This window comes from Nanorana parkeri, unplaced genomic scaffold (assembly GCF_000935625.1).
Source record: "Nanorana parkeri isolate BGI_ZX_2015 unplaced genomic scaffold, ASM93562v1 scaffold432, whole genome shotgun sequence".
NCBI classification, from domain to species: Eukaryota; Metazoa; Chordata; class Amphibia; order Anura; family Dicroglossidae; genus Nanorana; species Nanorana parkeri.
This window is the reverse complement of record NW_017306700.1, coordinates 1,063,634-1,090,383: the sequence shown is the minus strand read 5'-3', so window position 1 is coordinate 1,090,383 and position 26,750 is coordinate 1,063,634. Positions and strand designations below refer to the sequence as shown.

Here is a 26,750-nt window from a genome sequence, read left to right as displayed (position 1 = left end):
TCTCCTTTTTATCTCTCTTCCTCTCTTTTTTCGCTTTCACTACCTTTCCTTTCTTTACCTCCCCCTCCTCCCTCTCTCTCTCTCTCTCCATATCTCTTCTGTCTCTCTTTGCATACCTCCTCTTTTCTCTCTCTCCATGCCTCTCCTCTTTCTCTTTCCCTCTCTCTCTCAATGCCTCTCCTTTCTCTCTCTCTCTGTGCCTCTTCTTTTTTCTCTTTCCATGCCTCTCCTTTCTCTCTCTCTCTCTGTGCCTCTCCTTTCTCTCTGTCACTCTCTCCTTTCTCCCTCTCCATCCCTATCTCCTTTTTCCGTCTCCATGGCTCTCCTTTCTCTCTCTCCGTGCCTCTCCTTTCAATTTCTCCATGGCTCTCCTTTTTCCCTCTCTATGGCTCTCCTTTCTCTCTCTATGGCTCTCCTTTTTCTCTCTCCATGTCTCTCCTTTTCTCTCTCCATGTCTCTCCTTTCTCTCTCTCCATGTCTCTCCTTTTCTCTCTCTCTCCATGTCTCTCCTTTCTCTCTCTCCATGTCTCTCCTTTCTCTCTCTCCATGTCTCTCCTTTTCTCTCTCTCTCCATGTCTCTCCTTTCTCTCTCTCTCTCTCTCTCTCTCTCTCTCTCTCTATGGCTCTCCTTTCTCTCTCTCCGTGTCTCTCCTTTTTCCTTACTCTCTCTCCATGGCTCTCCTTTTTTCCCTCTCCGTGTCTCTCCTTTTTTCCCTCTCCTTGTCTCTCCTTTTTCCCTCTCCGTGTCTCTCCTTTTTTCCCTCTCCGTGTCTCTCCTTTTTTCCCTCTCCGTGTCTCTCCTTTTTCCCTCCTCCGTGTCTCTCCTTTTTTTCCCTCCTCCGTGTCTCTCCTTTTTTTCCCTCCTCCGTGTCTCTCCTTTTTTTCCCTCCTCCGTGTCTCTCCTTTTTTTCCCTCCTCCGTGTCTCTTCTTTTCTCTCTCTCCATCCCACCCTCCATCCTGTTCCTTCGATTTTTTTTTTTATCACCATGGTCGAAAACAATTGTCAATTTGACCCCAGTTATCATTAGAAATTGTCATGTCTCAATTAATCCTCTTTTGCCCAGATTCCTCTCCACTATTCAAGTGTCAGAATATACAAAATAAGAAATACAGGCTGAAATCCAAATTTGCAGTTTGTCAAATGGGCAAAAGAGGCCTAAAAATCTATCAATAAAAGCTCATATAAGCTTTAACAATACTTTAAAATCTGTAGCTTTCAGTTAAATAATATCTGGTGATCCTGCCATGAAGATCCTTGTTCAGGCACAATCCTTTTATAGCATGACAGCTGTCTCTCATTTGTACTCCTGCGTTGTCACCCTGTCACATGTGTACCTGGTGGAGATTACAAGCAGGCTGTTGCACATTTCCCAGACATGGTCCACCGTTGTCACTATCAGGAAGCTGGTCCATAACAATGATGTGCAGTTGACATTTGAGCGAGTGCATGAGGACAGGAAATGGTTGAATGAGGCTGGAGGAGATCAGGAGCAGTGAGATACAAACAGTGAGAACATGCTGTCACGGAACCCACCGTGACCGGGGCTCCTGGAGGGGGCTGGCGGCCGGCCTCCTTCCCAGTGACTATGGACCTAGGATTATGGAGACCCCCCTTGTTTGGTTGAACCGGGTGTCCGGGGCCCATGGACGGCTGTTGCGGTGGAGCCTGGCCCTACAGCCGTCCAATTTGCCAATTCAATACCGGCTCTGGAAACCTAATGGTAATGCTGATGGACTATCCCGCCAAACAGAACTGGAAGGGTGACTAACAGCATGGACATCCCCAAGTAGACCCATAGAGGGTCTCACCGGGTCTGCCATCTTTTAACTTGGGGGAGCTATGTGACGACATGGTGATCAGTTTTATGAGTTAAATGTGTATTGGTGTTGAGTTATGTTGGAGTGCGTTATACTGTGTAACCTGGTTATGAAAAGACTGTCAGCACCTTCCCTCGTTATCTCCCATTGTTCTCTGAAGGAGCTCAGAACAATGACATTCTGACCAGGCTCCTGCTATGGCTGTCTGAAGCTCGTTAGCAGGGAAAACCCTGTGGTGTTATGAAGACAGATTGTCTGGGGAGGGCAGGGTTGATGTGATGGGATTATAATCTGATCTCATCACTTGCTGTATAAAAGGTTGCACAGTTGCTCAATAAATCAGAGTTTGGTCCACCCTACACTTGAGTCTCGACCAGTGACTGGGGAAACTGGGAGCTAAAGATCAGCGGCTTGCAATATCTCCTGAGCACGGAAGAAGAAAGCGACGGACATACTCATTCTGAGTACTGGGGTCCGTCACACAAGCATTATATGAAAAAAGCCAATTGTTTAGGGTACATAGGGTGGAATTTATCAAAACTGGAGCAGACAAAACATTGAGCTGATTTGCACTGCAGCCAATCAGCTTCCCTCATTAATTTTTAAATCCTACCAGAGAAAACTGAAGAGAGATGCTGATTGGTTGCCATGGGCAACTGCTCCAGATTCTGTTTGCTCCAGTTTTGATAACTTCCGCCCATAATGTTTTATCAAACTAAATATCATCCAGTGAGGGACAAATCTACTTTATCTGATCACAAGGTGGGGACAGCAAATGTGGTTTAAAAACCTGGCCAATCTTCCGGAGAGGCAAATTGTCAGCAGATGATTCATTACTTGGTTAATATACTCCATATTTGGAAATATAAAACATGACACAAAATGTTTTCATCCTCTGATGCACTCGCTATGCTTCGGCTAAAGAGTAAAACCATATCTTATCTTTTTGTGGCCGCGTACCTACAAGCTCCTGTGCTGAACAACTGCCAAAGTTCACAGTTTTTCATCTCCTGCCCACAAATCTCGTTTGGCACAGGTCCTTGTTCCTCCGCTGACCGGGTTTGATTCTATTAACCAACATTTTTAATTAGATGCTGTCAGTTACGATCCTGATTAATGTCCTCGTTCTTTTGCAAAACAAATTCTTCAGCAGAGGTATGACCTGGGGACATTATCCATGCCATGACCAAGGAAAAGCTGCAGAGTTCCGTGAGCTATAAAGAAGAATACACATTTAATTTAAATAAACAAGCAGATGTACCTGTCAGATATAAAAATGCTAAACATATATAAATAACAACCTCAAGCAACAAGAAAAGTCAATTAGTCAATGCTTGCCAGTCAGAATTCACAGTGAATCCAGGCAGGCGGCTTTGATTATGAACTGGTCAAGTGGTTCAAGTTCACTTTCTCTCCTGCCCCTGGTATCATATGACTAACTTTAAGGATGTAACTATAAACATAGCAAACCATGTGACGTCTATGGGGCCCAGATGTAGGGGGCCCTTCATTGTCTGGCTGTTAGCAATTCAATTGGTAGCAATAACATTTGGAAATACATATGGATAAAATAATGCTAATTAAATATTAAAGTTGAAATGTAATAGGTTGCATGAAATTCAATGTGAAATGAAGTATTACTTTCAATATTTAATGTGAAAAAGCTGTTCATTATCTGGTACAGTCATAAGGATGAAGCAGAGTCTCCTTCTTAAAGAATTCCTTTGGTACAGTTTTCCTTTAATGAATGTCTTTACCGCCATCAGCCTAGGCAAAGTCAATGATGGGAGCTCTTGGACAGCACTATAATATCAAATAAAAGGTGGAGCTTTTCTCTTGATTTGTTTTTAAAAAATGACGCTGTTACTGTTTATTGTGACAGGTCAGGAATGTAAAGTTACTATCAGTTTTATGTGGGGACATTTTTTTTTTTTTTTTTTTTACTTAGTTTTCCCAGTGTGTTTTGAGAGGGAAGGACTATATTAGTGTGCTACATTCCTGAGTATTTAAAGAACTATTGAGAGAGTACGTCTGAAACTGCAGGTGTCATATGCTGGTTTTATATACCAGGAGCTGAGCGATCACGAACTGCTGATCACTCAGCTCACAGTCTTCTCCTTGCTGAGAGTAGTGACTGTCAATCACTGCTCTTCTTAGGGATCCCCCCTCTCCTTTTTGCTCCCCTAGCACTCATTGGAGGGACAGACAGGAGAGGAGATGGGCACAGCTGGCTCTGGCTCTAGAGAGACAAGTCAGATTTTAATCAGGCAGTGGGGTAGATGCCAACAATAGTCAGCAGATGCTGACTTTTGGTCACAGGAGTACACTCAGGGCCATCCCTATAATGTGGCAGCCAGAAGCAGTTGCCTCAGGTGGCATCTCATTGGGGAGTGGGAGGGCAGGTGGCAAGGGGGCGGGCACAGCGTCCCAAGTTGCTAAGAGCTCTTAGCAACCTGTGGCTCTATGTGCCGAGCGGCTTCCCGCCCAGCTCAATGAGATCACCAGTTGCCATCACCTCCCCCCTTTAAACAAAATTGAGCTGTGCACGCCGCCACCCCAATACCCCCATGACCATTCCTTGACAGCACAACCCCCCGAAACGACATCGCCTAAGGCAGGCGGCAAATACCTTAGGAACAGACCAAGAGTACATTAGTAAAAGTACTCCTACAACCTAAAAGATTTTTGGGGTTTAATAAGGAGTTGCGCTAATATTGCGCAACATAAAAATTTTCAACTACCACCATTTTATTCTATAGGGTCTTGGCATTCAGAAAATATATAATGTTGGGGGGTTTTACGTCATTTTCAGGCCTAAAATGTGGAATATAACATGGGTGCAAAAATGGAAAAAAGGGCCTCAGTCATGAAGGGGTTAATATCATATATTCTAACTTTATTTAGTCATTGCCACATAGCATAGACACTTTTTCTCTATAAGGTTAATGCGGCTGTCTTTGTTGTTATGCTTAGGAGACTTATTGGCTGAGGGTGATGATGCAGGTCAGTTGTTTTACAAAATCCATGTCAAGCTATGTACCGCCAGGCTGAATTCACTGTCCTTATGGTGATCATGAAAGCACAGTATGGTCATTGTTTTCTACAGTCAGATTTGTGTCTTTCTGGAGCATTTTACAATCGGGAGTGTTCTAGAGAGTTTTACCCTTCAAAAGATTTCCACTTTTGTAATTTTACAGAAAATTGTTTAAATAAGAGACATTTTTTAAAGTTTGCTGACTACAGTTACAAAAGGATGTTACATAGTTCATAAAGTTGAAGAAAAGAAACATCCAGTTCAACCTCAGTGTGTGTTCCATTCTGAGCCCATTTGGGTGATTAGTTAATCCCTGGATCAACTCCTATCAATTGCAGAATTCCCTGTATATTAGACTGACTGAGGAAAATAATGATTTGATCCCCTGCAGATTTTGTACGTTTGCCCACTTACAAAGAAATGAAAGGTCTATAGTTTTTATCATAGGTGTATTTTAGATGATAGAGACAGAATATCCACCAAAAATCCAGAAAAAACACATGACACAAATGTTATAAATTGAGTTGCAGTTCAGTGAGTAAAATAAGTATTTGATCCCCAAGCAACCAACAATAATTCTGGCTCCCACAGACTGGTACACAGATTACTCCTGTCAATTTAGGAAGGTGCTCCTAGCGGCAACTCGTTATGTATATAAAACACACCTGTCCACAGAATCTCTTTCTTCCATTCAAACCTCACCACCATGGGCAAGACCAAAGAGCTGTCAAAGGACGTTAGGGACAAGATTGTAGACCTGCACAAGGCTGGGATGGGCTACAAGACTATCAGCAAGAAGCTTGGTGAGAAGGAAACAACTGTTGGAGCGATTATTCGCAAATGGAAGGAATACAAAATAACCATCAATCGCCCTCGGTCTGGAGCTCCTTGCAAGATTTCTCCTCATGGGGTAAGGATGATCATGAGAAAAGTGAGGGATCAGCCCAGAAATACACGGGATGAGCTTGTGAATGATCTCAAGGCAGTTGGGACCACAGTCACCAAACAAACCATTGGTAACACAATACACCGCCATGGATTGAGATCCTGCAGTGCCTGCAAGGTCCCACTCCTCAAGAAGGCACATGTACAGGCCTGTCTGAAGTTTGCCAATGAACATCTAAATGATTCAGAGAACGATTGGGAGAAAGTGCTGCGGTCAGATGAGACTAAAATTTAGCTCTTTGACATTGACTCGACTCGCCGTGTTTGGAGGAAGAAAAATGCTGACTATGACTCTAAGAACACTATCCCTTCAGTCAAGTACGGAGGTGGAAACATTATGCTTTGTTGCTGTTTCTCTGCTGAAGGTACAGGCCGACTTTGCCACATTGAGGGGCCAATGGACAGGGCCATGTATTGTAAAATCTTGGATGAGAACCTCCTTCTCTCAGCCAGAACACTGAAGATGGGTCGTGGATGGGTCTTTCAGCATGGCAATGATCCAAAACATACTGCCAAGGAAGCAAGGCAGTGGATCAAGAAGAAGCACATTAAGGTCATGGAGTGGCCTAGCCAGTTTCCAGACCCTAATCCTATAGAAAATGTATGGAGGCAGCTGAAACTTCGAGTTGCCAAGCGACAGCCAAGAAACCGTAAGGATTTAGAGAAGATCTGTAAAGAAGAGAGGACCAAAATCCCTCCTGAGATGTGTGCAAACCTGTTAACCAACCACAAGAAACGTCTTGCCTCTGTGCTTGCCAACAAGGGTTTCTCCAACAAGTACTAAGTCATATTTTAGATTGCAAGCCCTCAGGGGCAGGGCCCTCCTTACCATCTTGTCTTGAATTGTATTGTGATTGTAATGTCTTCCTTACATTGTAAAGCGCTGTGCAAACTGTTGGCGCTATATAAATCCTGTATAATAATAATAATAATGTTTAGCTTGGAGATCAAATACTTTTTTTACTCACTGAACTGCAACTCAATTTATAACATTTGTGTCATGTGTTTTTTTCTGGATTATGAGGGCTCTCTCCTTTTTTTATCTTTGAAATATTGCGGGACCACGGCAAGGAGTTTCGTTTGACACTGCGCCTGAGACGATCCAGCTTTACTTCTGGGATACAGCCAGCGCTACAAGGGAGAAAAACCAAACACTCACCTTGCAGGGACTGAGAGTAAAAACAACTGGGTCCAAGTTTGAAAGCACGATTGCAGGCTCAAGTGTCACTAACTAAAAGACTTCGATCCAACTCCATTTGGTGAGTACCCACCCAAGGGGGGCTGTCGGACCACCGCTACGAAATATATACCACCATCAATATATATCATTAACAACTTCCTTTGTACACGTTTTTTACGTTTATTTTTCGTTGACCAATTTATTCCAATTTTCTAATATATATTTTTTGCACGGATCGTTTATATATTGTGACCTATTCGAGGTCTTTACACAGTGGTTGAAATTTTTTATTGTCCCAATCATTTTCTGTTTTTCCACAGCACTATTGTACTATTAATTTTATTTTTATTTTATATATATTTCTTTTATGATTCTATGTAAGACATATCACTTGTTTTAGGGCTAGACCGCCTAAACCTAAAATTTCACTATATCACTTGGTTATACTAAGTTTCATATTAGTTACACCTTTAGCGCTTTAATTTTAAAGAACAACTGTACCCTTCTACAATTGCTCTTCAGATGGTTAACCCTACCACCCTTATCCTTTTGTAAATCCTTTGCCCCACCCAGGTGCCTCTCACTAGCAGGGCCGGCCTTAGGCCTTTAGGCGCCCTGTGCGAGAAAGCTTTACAGCGCCCCACCCTTTAGTGGCCACGCCCCCGTAACCACACCCATTTCCCCCAATATATGCACCATTTAAAGACTCCTATTTTTCCCCCCCCGAAGTGGGGGGGCGGACGAGGGAGCGCTGTCATATCGGATGGCCAGCGGGGAGGGGGAGAGAAGCCGCCCCCAGGACGAGCTGTGACGGCCGCACGGCGCCCTGGTTGCCATGGCGCCCTGTGCGGCCGCACGGCTCGCACACCCCTAAGGCCGGCCCTGCTCACTAGGACCAATACTTACCATCAACCCCAAACCAAGTAGTCTTCACTGTGTGGTTCCCCGCCCACACCTTCCCCGAGCCACACAACCTTTTCTCCCCAAAAAATGGCTGCTTCATACTGGGCATTCATGCCACGTCCACATTAAGTCCTCTGGGAAAGTAGTACTCATGGCAGTCTCCAGTGATCACACGGAGTATGACATTCCCAGAACACAGTACCAAAATTGCACCAGTGGTCCTCCATTGCATTTATTGATATCTGTAGGATTGTCCTTGAAGTCCTCATGTACAATGCTGTACCAGTGGTCCTCCATTGCATTTATTGATATCTGTAGGATTGTCCTTGAAGTCCTCATGTACAATGCTGTACCAGTGGTCCTCCATTGCATGCAATGATGTCTCTAGGCATGTCCTTGAAGTCCTCATGTACAATGCTGTACCATTGGTCCTCCATTGCATGCAATGGCGTGTGTAGGCATGTCCTTGAAGTTCTCATGTACAATGCTGTACCATTGGTCCTCCATTGCATGCAATTACATGTGTAGGTGTGTCCTTGAGGTCCTCATGTACAATGCTGTACCAGTGGTCCTCCATTGCATTTAATGATATCTGTAGGCATGTCCTTGAAGTCCTCATGTACAATGCTGTACCATTGGTCCTCCATTGCATGCAATTACATGTGTAGGTGTGTCCTTGAGGTCCTCATGTACAATGCTGTACCAGTGGTCCTCCATTGCATTTAATGATGTCTCTAGGCATGTCCTTGAAGTCCTCATGTACAATGCTGTACCATTGGTTCTCCATTGCATGCAATGATGTCTGTAAGCATGTCCTTGAAGTCCTCATGTACAATGCTGTACCAGTGGTCCTCCATTGCATGCAATGATGTCTGTAGGCATGCCCTTGAAGTCCTCTTGTACAATACTGGACCAGCAGTCCTCCATTGCAGGCAATGATGTCTGTAGGCATGTCCTTGAAGTTCTCATGTATAATGCTGTACCACCGATCCTCCATTGCATTGTCTGTAGGCATGTCCTTGAAGTCCTCTTGTACAATACTAGACCAGCAGTCCTCCATTGCAGGCAATGATGTCAGCAAGGGGGAGGCTGCATGACCGTCAGAAAGGATCTGCTTTGTGGGACCGGTCTTCTGGCGGGATGAAACCTTCGGGTGAGGAATAAGATGACTATTACTCTACTTTCTTCCCCCCTCAACTAAACAATTATTTACCTTACCATATGGAGGGAGGCGGCACTGAATGACCGGAGTTCATCATTAACGTATATCTCCAGCCATGTTGAAGGTTTAGAACCCCGGTCATGTTTCTTATTGCTGTGTGGAGATTCGCTGTTCTCTTCCTCTTGGTAATTATCTGAAAATGGTGGGAAATCTTAAACGTTAGTTATCACTGGATGGAGACCTGAGTGGAAATCTTCCATGACAACTGTCTGGGGCGGTTTATCCCTGACCTCCCAATCCCATACGGAGAGCTTGTGACCCAAATGTCCATTGCAAAAGCGTTCTGCAATACCACAACTGTGATTTTTTTTTTTTGTCATTATTTCACAAGCAGCAGTTATTTTGTGTTTCCACAACAAATGTGTGCTGCCTTCACACATGGCACCCCAAAGGCAGGGCGCCTTGTATTATCACTGAACCCCCATCAGGGGAGCTCTGTGGTCACACTACCCGCCCACACACCGAGCGCCTCCATTCACAGGAATGGTGAGGGCAGACACAGCCGGCAACGCGTAGGTTAAAGTCGGGTGACCCTGTCCCTCCCAGCCAGCCCGCCTGAAGGAAGTGCCTGGTCACCGCCTACCATACGCCCACCACACTCCACCTCCAATCAGCTACGCCGGCGCGTCAACCCCTGGCCAATAGGAATTCGTCCAGCGGGGTATTAGTAGAAAGCGACGGCTGTTCGCACTGTCAGACAGACAGTCAGTCATTGTCAGGAGCAGACATGAAGGGGCCGTTGTACGTGGAGCTCTACACCGGGGCCAAGATGCCCATCCTGGGCCTGGGGACATGGAAGGTGAGAGCTTACTGCATGTGTGCGTCCCTGTCCTCTATACATTGCATATGTCCCCATTCTACACCCCGGACCTGTGTGTGATGGGCCCCAGTGCTTCAGTGTTCTAGAAGCATATCACATAGAACTTCCACAATTCTATACACTCGTTTCATCCTCTTTCATACTATCTCTAGCTGAATACATCACTGTGAAGATTGGCAGTGTTGGGCCCCTTTGCTTTAGGGCCCAATAAGTCACATGATCTGCAATGCTTATAGTTCTGCCCCTCCCTTCATGCATTACTTCCTATATCTATTTACTTTCTGCCTTTAATATATCTATCTATTGAAGCTGATTGGTTGCCATGCACAGCTGCTCCAGATTCTGTCTGCTCCAGTTTTGATAAATCCCCCTCAATGTCTCATCTTTTCTTTTCCTCCTTTCCTTTTTATTTTCTTCTTTCATGTTGTTGTCATTCATTCCTCGTGTTTTGTTTTTTTTTCTTCACTATCCTCCTATATGTGGCCTCGTGCTTTCTCTATATTTTGTTACATAACTATTTTCAGTACACACCTTATGTTACACAATATCATCTCTTCTGGTACTGAATCTGTACTTTATCTGTTTATATTACCATAGATGATCCTGCATATGCTCCCTTTATCCCCCTATACATTGCTATTCATGCAGATTATCTTACTGCAGTCCATCCATCCATCCATTGCCATCCACCCCCATCTCCCGTGCATCCTTTCTATGCATTGCCATCCACCCTAGGCATTGCCATCCACCCCTATCTCCTGTGCATCCTCCTTATGCATTGCCATCCTCCCTATGCATTGCCATCCACCCCTATCTCCTGTGCATCCTCACTATGCATTGCCATCCACTCCCATCTCCCGTGCATCCTCGCTATGCATTGCCATCCACCCCCATCTCCCGTGCATCCTCCCTATGCATTGCCATCCTCCCTATGCATTGCCATCCACCCCTATCTCCTGTGCATCCTCCCTATGCATTACCTTTCACCCCTATCCTCCTGTGCATCCTCCCTATGCATTGCCATCCACCCCTATCTCCTGTGCATCCTCCCTATGCATTGCCATCCTACCTATGCATCACCATCCTCCTGTGCATGGCAATGCATGGGGAGGATGGCAGCGCATAGGGAGGTGTTGCCATCCTCCCTATGCATTGCCATCCACCCCTATCTCTTGTGCATCTTCTCTATACATTGCTATCTATGCGGGTTACTTTACCTTATGTATCCTCTCTATACCTTCTATACACATTGCTATCTAACCAGATTACTGCTGGGGAGGACCTCCGAGGTGAGTATAGACAGGCAGTATATGAGAGAGAGAGAGAGAGAGACTCTAAAATAACAAAGACACCTTTAGAAATGTTAAGTGATGATAATCTACATCACATACAAGATGGTTCTAAATGGGCATGCAGAGCTGTGTGCTGCTGTGATTTTTAGTACAAGGGAGTAAAGGTCTGCTTTAGGACTTGTTCACGCCAATTGCGGTGCGTTCCAGAGCTGTAGCTGTTGGAACACAGCAATTTCTTACTAAACTTCCCCTTTTGTTCGGGGGCATGGTGGTGCATTGAAGTCAATGGCCCGCAGTGCGTTCGGACGTGTGGCAAAACATTGCCTCTGATCCACTGCGAAAGCAAAAAATAGAGCATGCAGCATTTTGTTCTGCGTTCGGAACGCAGGCAGTGTTTTGCTAGGCGTCTGATCGCACTGCGAGGGGGCGTGGCTGTAATGCCATTGACTTCAATGCACCGCTACTCCCCAGAACGAAGGGGGAAGTTTAGTGAGTGATTGCCACCGCTCTGGAACGCACTGCAATTCGTGTGAATGGGCCCTTAAGCTTTGGTTACCTGGCTCCTGGGATTTGTTCAGCCCTGATATCCCAGATAGCAAGGATAACTTGTCACAAACTTGTGGCAGGATTAAATTGTAATTTTGTTAACTTGCTGCACACATTCCTGGCAAGTTGTAGACTTGCAGAACACTCGCAGCACAAGTTCTAGTTGACACTTTTTGAATTTGTAGCAAATTTGCTTGGCAAGTCTACAGCAAGAGTCCTGCAGGTCTTAGCAAGAGCTCTGCAAGTGTACAGCATGTTGATCTGGGGACTTGCAATGCAGACTTGCTGTAATTGTGCAACAAAATTGTGAAGCTTGGCAAGTCTGCAATACTTTAGCAAGTCATTTTCAAACTTGCAGCTCAATTGCTTGCTATCTGGGATATTGTCACCAGCGCACAATACTGAAAGGTAGAACATTTATTTGTCACCCATGAAAAGCGACCTTTTACGGTCACCAGGGGGCCTCTTCCTCGGACATTAGTGTTCTTTGATGTTTGCTGTGATGGCGTCATCTGTCATTTCAGCGTATCACCCGATGGATATGGTCTGACGCTGCATGGAGTGCACTCGATTTGCTGCGCTTTGGTCTTGTATAGTTATGACAAGTCCATTGCCCACATTGGGTGAGCGCTGCCTTTCAATGTTCCGTATGTTATGCAATATCCATACATTGTGAATGTGTATATCCTCTTGAGTGGTTGACAGGTTAGAAGGAATGATGTGATTACACCTTTATCTTGGTGTATTGTGCGTGGAACAGGGAGTTTCTGTGCAGTCTTGTGGCTGCTAATCACATTACACAGTAATCTTCTGAGTATCTTCTGGATTATCTGCTGATTTTCAAGGCCTATAAAGCAATTACCATTGATCAGTGTGACCAATCACATTAAAGGTGCAAACTGTTACATTATTAAACTTTCCAGAAGGTAATTCCTGGTCACAATGTTGCTGTTCCATATTTGATTAAATTGGAAACAGCTGTGTCTAATGGTTATCTGTAGACCAGGAAAACTGATTAACATCTCGGCTAGAAGTGACCCTGTCAGCTGTTTTGGACGTTTAATATTCCGTTCCTGTGAGCCGGCAGCACGAGTTGCTGGCTGTCACCCTTTATTAGAGCCTCTCCTCTGCCCCTGCAATTTCAGATTTAAGCTCCTCCCATTCACAATCTGTCCAGTGAGAGCACCCTTGTTGGGCTTTGAGGTGCACTGATTGGTTAACAGTTGGGCAGGGCTGAGGCATAGTCGGAAAGTGAAAGCAGCATTGGGTTACATAAGACACGCATGTTGGCTGAGTCATCGGACATGCCTGATTTTGCTGTAACTTGTACATCTGATTTCCTGCCATCCCAACGCTGCTGTGGCTGAGCTTCATTAGATCAATACCTCTGCCTCTCCATTCCGGCTGATGGTCCTCGTCAGATCTGGACCAGCCATGTTTGGCAGCCATGATTAGTTTTTTTTTTTTTTTTTTCCAGGTTTACTTTTCTGATGTCTAGTTCAGTATAAGGCTGATTCAGAAGTATCATGGATGGACAAATCATGAGTAAAACATACATTGTGACTATACAATGCAACTGAACGTCTAATTGTTTATTATTGCATTGGTCAGTTTTTTATCTTTATACTAGAGGTGCACCGAAATAAAAATTTCAAAACCGAAATTAAAAAAATGTCAGGCTGAAACTGAAGGGTTTTTTAACTTTTTTTTCAATGTTGTTTTTTATAAACTTTTCAATTTTTTTCTTTTAGGGGCTTTGGGGAAATATTGGGGGTCTAAACCGCCCCCTGATATTTCCCTTGTAAAATAGAAAGAGATTGGAAACAGAGTCCTCAATCTTTCTCTGCAGCCCCTGTTATAAATGATCAGGAATCCTCTATACTGAGTGTTCCTGTTCAGTCATAACATGACAGAGTGTTTACTAGAACCACAATCATGAATGAACAGGAGGTGATGGAGATCACTTCCCATTCATAATTGAGGATATCGTAACCATACTCTATCCTCAATTATTTACAAATACTCAGCGATCACTGACTCCTTGTACCCGCTCTCCATCCTGACAGCTGTCACAGGATGCTGTGTGCGAGCGTTGCGGGAGAAGAGCGCAACCTCCTGTGACAGCGTTGGCTGTCTGCGCCCACACCGCTCTGCCGATCTGTGACAGGAGGCTGAGCGGTGTGGGAGGAGAGACGCCGGCCGCTCACAGCGCTCTCCTCCCACAGCGCTCGGCCGCCTGTGACAGTTTCTCTCCTCCCCGCTGGGACACAGAGCAGCACCCAGCGGGAAGGAGAGAAAGAACAGATGCACCGCTGTATCGGCCAGGAAATGGCACTTACGGCATCATGCCAAAAGTGCCATTTTCAGGCCAATATGTTTCAGCGGCCGATATATCAGTACATCCCTAGTTTATACCTTGTAGCTCTAAGCCCCAAAAGCTGAGCAACCATAGATCCCGTGCTTTTATGTTGGGCCTGTTCACACATGAGCGCTCTGGTGCCTGTAGCTCAACATCTGATGCTCAGAAAGGTGCACAAACTGCTTTTGAGTCAGAATGGGGCTTATTTGGCCCCTACAGACTTCAGTGGGAGTGCCAGAAAATGGGCAATTTTCAAACCTAAATAGTCATCTCCGATTCCTAGTAATTGGCTTTCCTTTACTGAAACAAAAAAGCCTGAATATGCCTGCGAAAGAAAAAAAAAATCCAGAAAGTTCCAAAACTACTCACTCAGGTCTCCATGCTGGCTTAGGCCCCATTCACAGCTGAGCATTTTGTTGCGAGTTTCCCTGGTCAGGGCTGGACAAATCCTGGAGCCGGGTCAATAACGCTTCTTAAAGGAGAATATTGGGAGCATAATGTACTCTTGCTAATACTTGGAGCCAGTGAGGAACACTGCTGGTGTCACACGCTGGCTCGAAAGATTGAAAGCTGAGCAATCAGCTCAGTCTTCTACCTGCAAAGAGTGGTGACTGTCAGTCACCACTCCCCCCAGGGATTACCACCTGCTGGTTCTGGATTGGACAGACTTGCTCCTGAATTCCATATTAATATGACCACGCCTTCCTAATACTCAACATGAAGAAGCCCATTCTTTTCCCCCCTAGGTGCCCGGTCACATCAAAGCGCTCGAAAAAGTGCATAAGGCTTTTGTAGGCAGAGTTGCGCATTTCTGTTCTGTACACTCAATGGAAATGTCTGAAAAGCAAACTGTGATTGTGCACCCAACCGCCTCCACCTAGTAATTGGCTTTCCATTGGCCAAAACAAAAAATGCTCAAGCATGCAAAACGAGCCAAAAACATCTTTAAAAATGCAGAAAACGCTCACACTCCAAGTGGGGGGCGCTTAGACTTTCAAAGTGGTTTTTTAAGCAATTTTACAAGTTTGCATGACGAAATTTACATCACAATCACAATATACAGCAATGATGTACAACCCCCATCCACTTAGGGTTGCAATGCTTCGCAGGTTTCAATGCAAACAAATCCAATAAATGCAAATTTGTATTAAGGATGTGTATACATATGTTAATTTTGTTCCAGAAGGTGGGCTATGCCTTTGATCTTGTGAAGATCATGTGACTTGGATGTGAAGGGCGGCAGCTGACGTATCATTTGCTCGCAGTCAGGTGCTTGTTTGACGTTTTTGAGGATAAACTTGACCAACATGAATTCTACGCTTCAATGTGTTGTGGTCTCTGCATATAAGCAAAGCCTATGTTGGGAACAGAGCGGTCTTTATGTACTCGGTCCTGGATGGTTTATAATCCGATTCTTCATGAGTGTTGGTATAAAACGTACTTTTAATTTTGGCTGCAAGATTAAAGGCCTGTGTTCTTCCCTTTTTTTTTTTTAAACTTACCTCAAGTATTTAAACCATTTGTACGGAGTTTCTTTAACTTATTACTTTTTTCACTTATTTTTAGTCTTGTTTTTTTCACTTAACAGCTTTAAATGTTTGTAAAAGATGACCCTCCTTTTAAAAAAAAAAAAAACCTGCAGGTTCTAGTGGTGTGAACCCAAGTCCATCCGTGACGGGGTAAGTTGTCCTGTGTTGGGGCTATGCTGGAAACCATGGCCAGAGCAGCCCCAATGCAAGACAAGGCAGTTTGCTATGTCATGGATGGGCTCTGTGTACACCACCGCGACACACAGAAAAAGTATGGCATGCTGTACTCGGTTACAGATCACAGCCATTCATGAGTCCAGGGTATCACTCCGCTAGAAATCCATGATTGCTGCATGAGCTTATATCCTGTTGCCGTAGGGCTGCCCCTACACTGTTAGGTTCTTATGGTGGTAGGAAAAAGGATTATTCATGTAATCTGAAGCGTTCCAGAAATTTTACCGACAATGTTGACTTAAAAATATAATGAGCCAATCTCTCGTTTTTGTAAATGGCGATTCACCTAAAATGTAAGTTCTATAAAGGACTGACCAGTTGTTAGTGATTGCAGTATGTTTTGCAGTTTTCCTTGTGTGGGTGTTTGGTAAGGAAGCATCACTTTCCTCCGATCAGATATGAATTGTATTTGTTTTTGCTGCTTTCCTGCCTTTTGGCATCCTTGATTTTTGTTTTTCATTTTAGTACATGTGTTTTGGTGCGCTGGTGTGTGTGTATACAGAATGCATTGCAGTGCTTGCTTTGCATATTTAACGCTATGCACAGCACAGCATAGCGCTGCAATGTGCTGATGTGGGTTGTTACACTACATAAGAATGCAGACACGCTACATTTGTATTTAATGCTTGCCAATATACCTGTATGGTGTGCACAGGGCACATGGAGAACAATTGTCTTGAATTGAGCCTGTGCTGATCAATGCGGCTCAATGTACGTGCTGTGAATGAGCCCTTAGACATCCTTTGCAGAGCCCATTGCTAGAACTCTTATGAACCTAATTGCTGATAATGATGCATTACTTGCTGTCGGAGAAGTACAGTAGTTAACGTTGGTACCCTATATTCAGTTTCTACCAAGGACATTCTCTGCCTAGGGGGTTGTATGTCCTCCCAGTGTTTTGTATTTACTGGTTAATAGCCTTCCTCCCAGTTTGCTTTTTTAAAGGCAGTAATTTGTGCAAGCCTGGACCAATGAAAGGAACCATTTCACTTTACATGTTTGGCTCCCAAGCAACTGAGTATTCTATGCAAGGGTCTACAATGGGCACGTGAGCATCAGAACTGGACCACACAGCAATGGAAGGTGGCCTGATCTGATGAATCATGTTTTCTTTTACATCATGTGGATGGCCGGGTGCGTGTGTGTCGCTTACCTGGGAAAGAGATGGCAGCAGAATGCACTATGGCAAGAAGGCAAGCCGTCAGAGGCTGTGTGATGCTTTGGGCAATGTTCTGCTGGAAAAACTTAGGTCCTGCCATTCATGTGGATGTTACTTTGACACGTTCCTGATGGTAGTGGCCTCTTTCAGCCAGATCGTGCGCTCTTCCATACTGCAAAAATGGGTTTGGGGAACGCAGCGAGTTTGAGGTGTTGACTTGGCCTTAAAATTCCCCAGATCTCAATCCAATCGTACAGCTGTGGTATGTGCTGGAAAAACAAGTCCGATCCATGAAGGCTTCACCTCACAACTTAAAGGATCTGCTACTGATAGCTTGGTGCCAGATACCACAGAATACCTTCAGAGGTCTAGTGGAATCCATGCCTCAATGGGTCAGGGCTGTTTTTCGTGGCAAAAGGGGGACCTACCCTATACTAGACGGGTGGAGATAATGTTTATCTAATCTTCTCCATCTCCTATCTTCTCCGGACATATTGGGCAATACATTGTGGGTTTATCCTGATTCAGAACCCCTGGTGCATATAATTTATATTTAGTGTACAGCATTTTTCTGTAGCCTTGTAACTAATTTGATCATAAGGAAAAACCAATGCGCTCTGTCATATTACTGTATAGCGGGGTGAGCTACCAGGAACTTGTGATATGCTCTTTAGTCTGTGGGACCTAATGTAGACACATGGCATGGAAGTAAATCATCCTAAAGACTTGTAATGTATATCTTCATGCACACACCCAAGCGGTTATTGCATCTGTGTGGACCGATCATAAACATTAATTGCAGCTGTAAGACTGACCTAAAGCTTAACGTTTATGGTTGAACTGCAGTAGAAAGTTCATTACTCTTCATCTTTAACTTTACATGCTGATGTATATACTTATTGGTGTACTTGCTGACCTCGGTTACCAAATACTTTAGGTTGTTTGATCGCAACGCCAACGAGACCACCGAACCACATGTCCGTGCTTGGTAAGCTTTATTGTTCAGGGCGAAGTTTACAACTCTGATCTCCTGCACTGAATAATAAAGCTTATTGAACACAAACTTAGCGGATGAGCCCTGCTCCATGGGGCTATGCATGGGCGTCACTATGCTTGGGTTCTCTCTGCTCGCCATGTAGCCTGATGTCATTTCTCTGTGTATAATGTGCATTGGGGTTTTTCAGTCTGTGCCTTCTGTAAAATTGCCTGCCATATATTGGTCACCACTGAAACATACAACAAGGGAGGGAAGAACCAGCATCTTGTCTATTGAGGGACACAGGAATTCAGACTGTTGGGTTAGACTGCCACCTACAGGAGAATTGGACACTGGTAAACAAAAACTGTGGACCAGTCCAGTATAACCCCTCCTACTTCTCAGCAAGCTAGTGTTTTAGGAGGATGGATGTCTTTACTCTGAGAATAAAAACCTAACCTTTTGCTTGAAAGAAAGACCAGAAAGAAAATGCACTTTTTTTTTGTAACGGACCTTCCCACCCCTTTATGTCTCTGGATATTCTCTTGGTACTTCATCACAAAAGCGAGGCATGCTGGGAGTAGGACAGGTTTTAGTTGACTGTCGCAACATTTTTGCTTGCCCAGTCTTCCTGTAGGCAACAGTATAACCCAACAGTCTTTGAATTCCTGTGTCCCTCAATAGACACCATGAAATAGATTTTACAAGTACAAATTTAAAGAACTATGGGGTTAGGCTTTTCCCCATAGTTCTCCTTAGGGTAATGGGGGGACACAAACTAGCGTCCTCCCGTCACCCTAAGCTCAGTATACCGCGATAGCTACAGCTCGCGGTATACTCAGACGCTGAAGCGGATCCCGACAATTTTTGTCTGGATCCGCCCAGCTGCGTGAGTGACAGCTGGCTCTGCCTATCTAGAGGCGGAGCCAGCTGTGCCTGCCCCTCCTCCGTCCGTTCCGCCAGTCAGCGCTGGAGGATCGGAGGGGGGAATCCAGCCCCTCCCTTGTCACGGCAGAGAGCCGTGACAGGATTGAAAAGTGAGCGAACGCCGGTATGTGTTCGCTCACCTCCCGATCTACTGAGCCGACCTGTGACAGTCTCATTGTCACAGGTCGGCTAGAACTATGAGGTGAGTGAAAAGCACTCAGCTCATAGTTCTCCTTTAATTTATTTCTTGATGTATAATTTTCTTTCACAATTTTGCCCTCATTCTACTCCTCGCCATTGCAGGCAAAGCTGGACATAAATGAAAGAAAAACATAAAAGCAAATTAAATTTGTTTCCATTTATTTTTTTTTCTTGTAGTCAGAACCAGGCAAAGTGACGGCGGCTGTGGAGGCGGCTTTAGATGCGGGGTACAGGCATTTGGACTGCGCCTTTGTGTATCAGAATGAGAACGAGGTCGGAGAGGGCGTTCAGAAGAAGATCAAAGAAGGTGTGGTGAAGAGGGAGGACATCTTCGTCACCAGCAAGGTAAAAGATTTGCACAGATGTTTGCCTAGCTAGGCGAATGTTTTCCTGTATACGGCTTTCCTGCTCTTGTCCTGAGAAGTAGGCTCCTTGAAACTACTTGCGCAAACACATTTCCCATTACAGTATTTATAAAGTGGCAGAATGTGCTTATTGAATATCAAGGACGCTTTTAAACAAAGAACAAGTACTGATTTCTCAGAGCTGAGCACAGGACTGATGACATGTGAAAGGCAACACCATCCGAACCTAAAGTATTCATTGTGAACGGTTGATGGCAAGTTTAAAGGTACCAAAAAAATCCATTCAGATTGCCACCTCCAATTTCCTGTTCTTCCAGGTTGTGAGGTCACTCCATATGACAATATTGCTTTTCTGAAGGATTCTTTATAATGTGGAATAACCAGTTTTACTCGGTGACATTTTTATGTGCTCGTGGGAGAAGGCAGAACTACTAACAATTCCAGAAATAAGAGCCTGGCAGCCAACTTCACACATCCTCTCACAGGAAGCAAATCTGTGGGCTGACTTTCTGAAAGTGCTAGCTGCCCATCTGACTGTTGTACTTCAGTCCCCAAACTGGAACAAGTATACCAGTCCGGGAGGTCTGAGTCAAGTCAGAAGTCTTTGTGTTTTGGATCAGTGATCCAAAGGTATTGAGGAATGCGTTTAACTAGGGATGATTAGATACCGGTGCCGATACTTTGCATTCTCACAAACTACCAGGGTTGCAGCTGTGACAGGGCCCCGGGGCTCCACCATTGTCCTGAAATCATTAGTCTGTATTGTTTTAGAAAAACTGTCACATGACAATAAACACAAATGCATCAGTACTTGTATCGGTGCTTGTACTGAGAAAATGGTATTGATGCATCCCTAATCTATATAGATGGATCTATCATACTTAAAAACAGGGATGCACAAATCCCAGGAGCTCCATATGCTCCTTTTTTAAAATTGACAGCTGCCTCCAAGTTTTGGGTTTTTCTCTAGCAGGAGCTGGAAAAGTATCAGTACTTGTACCAAGTACGGGGGCTTGGTATCTGAACATCCCTAGTTTCAACCTGACAGCCAAGCAGCTAGCATTTTCTAAAGGACTGGTTTGCAGTGGCAGATTTTTTTCTTTTATGAAAGGTTTCTTGTGATTTCATGTTTCTCCACTTGATAAGGTCCTAGTTTAAAGACCACAATTTAGAGTGTTCCCGTTCTGTTTTATAGCTGTGGTCCACTTTTCATGAGAAGTCGATGGTGAAAGGAGCCTGTCAGAAGACCCTTGCTGATTTGAAGCTTGATTACCTGGACTTGTATCTGGTTCACTGGCCAACAGGATTTAAGGTATTTGCTTATTTTTGGAGGTAGATGAACAAATTCATTATAAACGCAGAACTCCAGGCAAATCAAATCTTTACCCCCACACTTCACGGTTTAAGTGCTCATTGTGCCTAGAGAGCTAAAAAACATTCTATAACATGGGAACCATGATCCTGGCGACTTCTACAGCGCTCCCTCCAGCCTGTTTCCTGCTCCGCTCCAGAGATAGTATATCCCTCAGTGTCCTCCCATTCTATACACTGTATAAACCATGATGGCTGAAGGGGATGAACTAAGAGGAAGCCAGGATTGCGGTTTGGGCGAATTTAACTTGTATTGTGTTAGCTCCCTAGACAAAACAAGCTCATAACCCTTGCAGTGCAGGGGAAGCCCCACTACAAGGGTTAAGGTTTGAGTTCTGCTGTAACACTGAGGGGGTTTTTTTGGTTTTTGTATTCGCGTTCTCTCTGAACTGTCATCTGTTATAACCTGGTGGCCTACCGGAAAATGTATTTGTCCTCGCTGAGATTTGTAATTGACGGAATGTACTTTAGAAATGGTCACATGTGGTAAAACATTAGTAAAACAATTCTATGCTCAAGTAGATGTTTTGTATTCTTAAAATTGTTTTCTCTTTTTCATTGGCATCTTGCAGGCTGGAGATGCATTATTTCCCATTGATGACCAGGGCCTGGTGATCCAAAGCGACACAGACTTCTTGGACACTTGGGAGGTAGGTCTCAACAAATTGTACGACTTCTGCTTATGGATGTATATTTTATGGGTTCTGCTGTGAAAGTGATGTCTTATCTGAGAGCTGTTTCAGTGCTCGTCTAAACCTTTCCCCATCTCCCTCTTCAGGCAATGGAAGAGCTATTGGATGCTGGGCTTGTGAAAGCCATCGGAATCTCTAACTTCAACCACGAGCAAATTGAGCGGTTGTTGAACAAGCCAAACTTGAAGCACAAACCAGCGGTCAACCAGGTACTTGCCTATTTCATGTGTTTTACGGACTATTTGAGTTGTTCTGCTGTCCAAAAGCCCAATTCTCCCAGGAAAACAAAACATGGCTAAATATTTTCCTCTTTCTAAAAGTTTGAATGCCATCCTTACCTAACCCAGCAGAAGCTCATCAATTACTGCCATTCCAAAGGCATCGCAGTGACTGCATACAGCCCGTTGGGATCTCCAGACAGACCCTGGTAAGACAGATCTGTGTGATTTTTGGAAGCTGTACTTGGTGTTTTCGCTTTTTATTTTGGAGACTGTAAAGCAGTCTGCTTACTAAAGCAGCACCCTGTTAAATGACCTAAACAGGAGCACAAAGCATCAACTCTTACCATGCTGTGGGGTCTAGTACATCACCGGCCAGTAGGGTACCAGCATCTTCAGTAAATCCCAATTATTCACGATTGTAATGTCATCACGTCACTCTGCAGCACTATTACAAATACAGCTCAGTGCTTGGGGGTGTTATGGTTCTGGGCTCATTAGGTGGCTGTTTGGGGCTGCCATTATTTCCCTTCATTTGTTTTTCCTCTCTCCTTTCTTTTACTTAAGTGTGTTTGCATAGTTTTTAATCCGCCCTAATTTTTTGCACCTTTGAGACTCGATGCCATAAGCAGCCATCAACACCTTGGCTTTATCTAAGGAATGCTTGTCTCGTTACAGGTGTAATAGTGGTGTATTTTCCTCTAACCAGAAGTTCGTAATAGAGCAGTCAGCAAGTGTAACCCTTAAGGTGCCCATACATTGGCCGAATTTCGGACAGTTGTTAATGTACTGGCTGAAATTTGGCCAGTGTATGGGGCTGCCGGCTCCCTTTCAGCCCACATTTGTCGATCAGCTGATTGAAGGAGCTGGCTGGGAAATCTTCATGTGATCAGAGCTGGCAGCCAGTGAGCTGCTGCAAATTGGAGGAAACAATCCTCCAATGGAGCAAACGATTCATCGATCAACACGCTGTTTGTGTTGATGGAGGAATTGCGTCCAATTTGTTCCGTTCAGCCTGCGGGTTGAACAAAAGAAATTGACAGTTTTATGGCCACCTTTTTATAGTGATTTGATTTATCATATATAGGTCACAGCTCCTCTCCCCCACACAACCGGTCTTCCCCGAAGGTCAGTGTAGTCTTTTCTTAAGGTATTACCCAGGGTCAGGTAGGTGATATCCAGGAAGATGCATTCATGTCACCTTGCATGCTGTACAGTAGTCCCAGCCAATTTTCACGATGAGAGACTGAGGAAATGTTTCCTCCATTTGCAGCAGACTGATTGTATTCTCTGAAGATACCCCCCCCCCCCATCTCACATGACAGGAGCTCAGGGACTTGTTTTTTTGGGGGGGGTTTTTTAGTGGTTGAAGGTAATGTTTTTGTCTTTCACTTATAAGTTTGTGTTTTTTTTGTATATTTGACATGTCAGAGTTGTAGTAATGAAAACATCGTTTGTTTTAAATTTTACCTTCAAAAAGCACAATGGTTTCTATCAAAACTACATTCTGTTTTGTAGGGCCAAGCCAGAGGATCCTTCCCTTTTAGATGACCCAAAAATCAAAGCGATTGCTGCTAAGCATAAAAAGACCTCTGCCCAGGTAAGATCATAAAGGTGTATTATATTAACGAACTAGACAGAGTTCATTGCTCAAACCTTATGCCACAAATATCCCACCATTAACACGCTGATTACCATTTCAGGTTCTGCTCCGCTTCCCTATTCAGAGGAAGTTGGTTGTTATCCCAAAATCTGTAACTCCTCAGCGCATTGTGGAGAACTTCCAGGTATGGAAGGCCAATGTCTGTATTTTTGGGGCTGTAAATTGTTCCATGGTTTTTTTAACTCTCGTATTGTTTCTGTCATCTGCAGGTATTTGACTTTGAACTGTCTGAGGAAGAAATGAAAGAGATATTGAGCTTTGATCGGGACTGGAGGGTCTGTGCATTGTCTACGTAAGTATATGTTTCGCTTTTTTTTGGTAATGGGTTTTTGCTTGGCAAAATGATCTTATTGTGGTCATTGAAAATAGATTGGAATTCTTGAAACATATGGTTGGTTATCACATGTCTACCAATATCTGAGAAGAGTTTCCACCCTTGACATTTATGAAGACTTTTCCCGAACCCCCTGAGATGTTCAGGCAGGAGCTGGTAAAGGGATGCAGATCTGTGTTTCAGAAAAAATACTTGCCCAATGAACACCATTGTGAGCAAAAAATCCACAGCTTAGAAGGTCTTAAAGCAGGGAGTGCCCAGATGACTGGGCTTAATTGGTGAGGTTGTAGTTGGGTCTGGCATACCAATAGAGCATATTGTGGCTTGAGTACTGCAGCTGAAGTTTAATCTAAATAAGGAATTTGCAGGTAGCTTATGTCTGCACCCAGAAACTTAGGCCAGTTGGGTACGTTTATGCAATCTATAAAAAAAAATAGGATTTTTGTACTCGCCGACAATCATTTTCTTGGAATCCATTGAGGAACAGAGGAATTCCTAGGTTGTTGGGTTATACTGTTGCCTACATGAGAAATGGACACAAAAAGTCAGTCTGCACAGGATAACCCCGTCCACAACCATCATACTGCGGTTTTGTAGAAGAGACGTACCAATAATATGGAAGGGGCAGAACCTGAGTCTCCTTAATAGACTTCAAGAAAAGGCTTTTACGGTGAGTACAAAACCTGTTTTCTTTATTGTCCATTGAGGGACACAGGAATTCTCTGACAGGATGTCAGAAAGCAGTCCAATAGAGGGGTGGACAACACAGCAAGAAAGGATAACCTGCCCAAGAAAAGACAAAAAACTGGTGACTGCCTACAGCTGAACGAGCTGCATGAAGGACCTGGAGCTAGCATCAGATGAGGACTGACTAAAAACATAAGATCTGGTAAAACATAATAAAGAAAAATAGGTCAGGTGGTAGCCTTGCAGACTGGGAAAGGATGCATGATGCCGAAATGAGCAAAAAGCACTCGCAGATCTAGTAGAGTGCATCTTTTATACAGGGTGGAACCTGATCTTTAAGATCATAGGTTTGATGATGGTCTTAATAGCCACAGACTTAAATCAGTGTGAATGATTTATTTCAGAGCAGGTATAGAGTACAGATCTAACAACTGATCCACAGAGATCCTAAACTGGACCAGAGAAGTCCAGTGTGTTAGATTTAACAGAGGTTGGGGGAAGAGGATAGTAATGACCCAAGGGTCAGAGGCGGGCCCCAAAAGGAGACAATCAGATGATAAGGAACCATTGACGCAAGAGCCAAAAGGACCAAGTCCTTCAATGCACTCACTCAGGCAGAGTCACCCAATATCTGATCACCAGAGAAGTGAAGGCCAAGCAAACAAGGCATGAGCGGGCCTGTAACGGGGCTCCATCCAAATGACTGACTTGCCCACTAAAGAACGAGTGTCCATAGAGAAAGCAGGTCACCGATCACTTAGTGATGGGGAGAGCACTTAACATCTGTCAGGGCATGCGGAGCTGCAGAGGAACACTTTAACCAGGAGAGACTTGAAATCTAAACTCCCCAAATAATATCTGACAATAGGAGATGACACACAAAAAAAATGTACAGAAGCTTAACAATAACCTTGTTAAGCTTATAGACTCTATGAGCTTTTACCAGGTGGCACTTCGTAGGGTTTGCTATAAGCATGAATGGGAAATGAATTGCCTGTCAAGAGATGGCAGCAACAGTATCGAGCTGCATTACTGTTTACAGTGCCAAAAAACTCCCGGCGGTTTTTGCACATTAGGTGTATTGTATTCGTGACCTAAATCTGTGTTCCTTAATCAAGGAAGGAAAGTGTGTGCACCAGGCACCTAGATAAGTGTCACCAGTACCTGGCAGAATACACGTCCACTTTCCTGAGTTTACCAACCAGCAAAAACTGAGGCAGCAGTATAACCCGACAGTCTCAGAATTCAAAGAATTCCTGTATCCCTCAATGGACAATAAAGAAATGTAGATAGCTGCAGGCTGGACTTCTGCTCTAACTTTTAAAAGGGCATCAGGGTTGCTTTGAGTTCTGCTTCCTCAATACATGTCTGCCCCTCGCCTAGCAGGCAATATATTGAAGAGACCACTATGGCACTTTCCTTCCTGTAATTACAATTGATGATTATAGGATGTCCATGTAAAAACTGAGTTAGCTGAGATAGCACGTGCTATTATTTTTTTAATGGTTTATAATGCACTTGTGACTAGATTCTTCCTGTTTTTCCTGGATTTTGGCTTTCCTATAAACTCAGTCATCTCAATTTCCACCCTTTTTAATAACCCAGCAACAGTAATGGCATAAAAAATTATTTTATATCCTTTTAAGTTATACAACACTGTGACCTAAATGTGGAAAGTTTTTGTTATATAATCTTTTCCATATATTATATAATTGCCTTTTCTCATCCTACAGAGCCAAAAAACACAAGGATTACCCGTTCAGTGTGGAGTATTGAGCAGATGTGTGTCCGGTTAATGCCGTGGCGGTTTCTGCCTTTTGGATGTCTAGCTTTAGATCTGTAGTTCGCATAGTCCAGCAGTAAGGGGTGAAGAAGGGACCGCACCATCCAACAGTCATCCATTTCTCCACAAGTCAAGTGCCTGACTCGGGAATACGATTGCAGCTTGGCAGGCCGCCCTAAAATCGTATTTTTCGTTAGACATCTTGCGGAGGATACAAAAGCCTCCCGTCTGTTTTTAGCCCTCCATTCAGTTTGCATTTAAAGGGTTAACGAAAGCAATCGTATTGAAATCTGAGCAACTTTTTCTGTCATTGTCACACTCCAGTTTACCCGCCTGCGAGGAAAGTACTTGCCAGACACTCCGCTGCCAGATAATGGTTATGTTTGCTTTTCAGAATCCGTACAATAAACCTTTTTGTTCTCAAATTGTTTTTTGCTTTTTCGTCAAATAAAAAAATGCGACATGTATCATTTGTGTCTGCAGCTTCTTGT

The 26,750-nt window shown here is 44.0% G+C and overlaps 1 protein-coding gene across 1 annotated transcript; it reads left to right on the top strand.

Moving 5' to 3' along the window:
• Window positions 1-9,771: 9,771 nt before the first annotated feature.
• AKR1B1 (aldo-keto reductase family 1 member B) lies at window positions 9,772-26,290 on the top strand. The gene is made up of 10 exons (XM_018560108.1): window positions 9,772-9,902; window positions 19,324-19,491; window positions 20,707-20,823; window positions 21,455-21,532; window positions 21,661-21,783; window positions 21,895-22,001; window positions 23,311-23,392; window positions 23,496-23,579; window positions 23,665-23,747; window positions 26,210-26,290. Exons 1-10 carry the CDS (start codon window positions 9,831-9,833, stop codon window positions 26,250-26,252), a joined length of 957 nt encoding a protein of 318 aa, XP_018415610.1. The 5' UTR covers window positions 9,772-9,830; the 3' UTR covers window positions 26,253-26,290.
• Window positions 26,291-26,750: the final 460 nt, after the last annotated feature.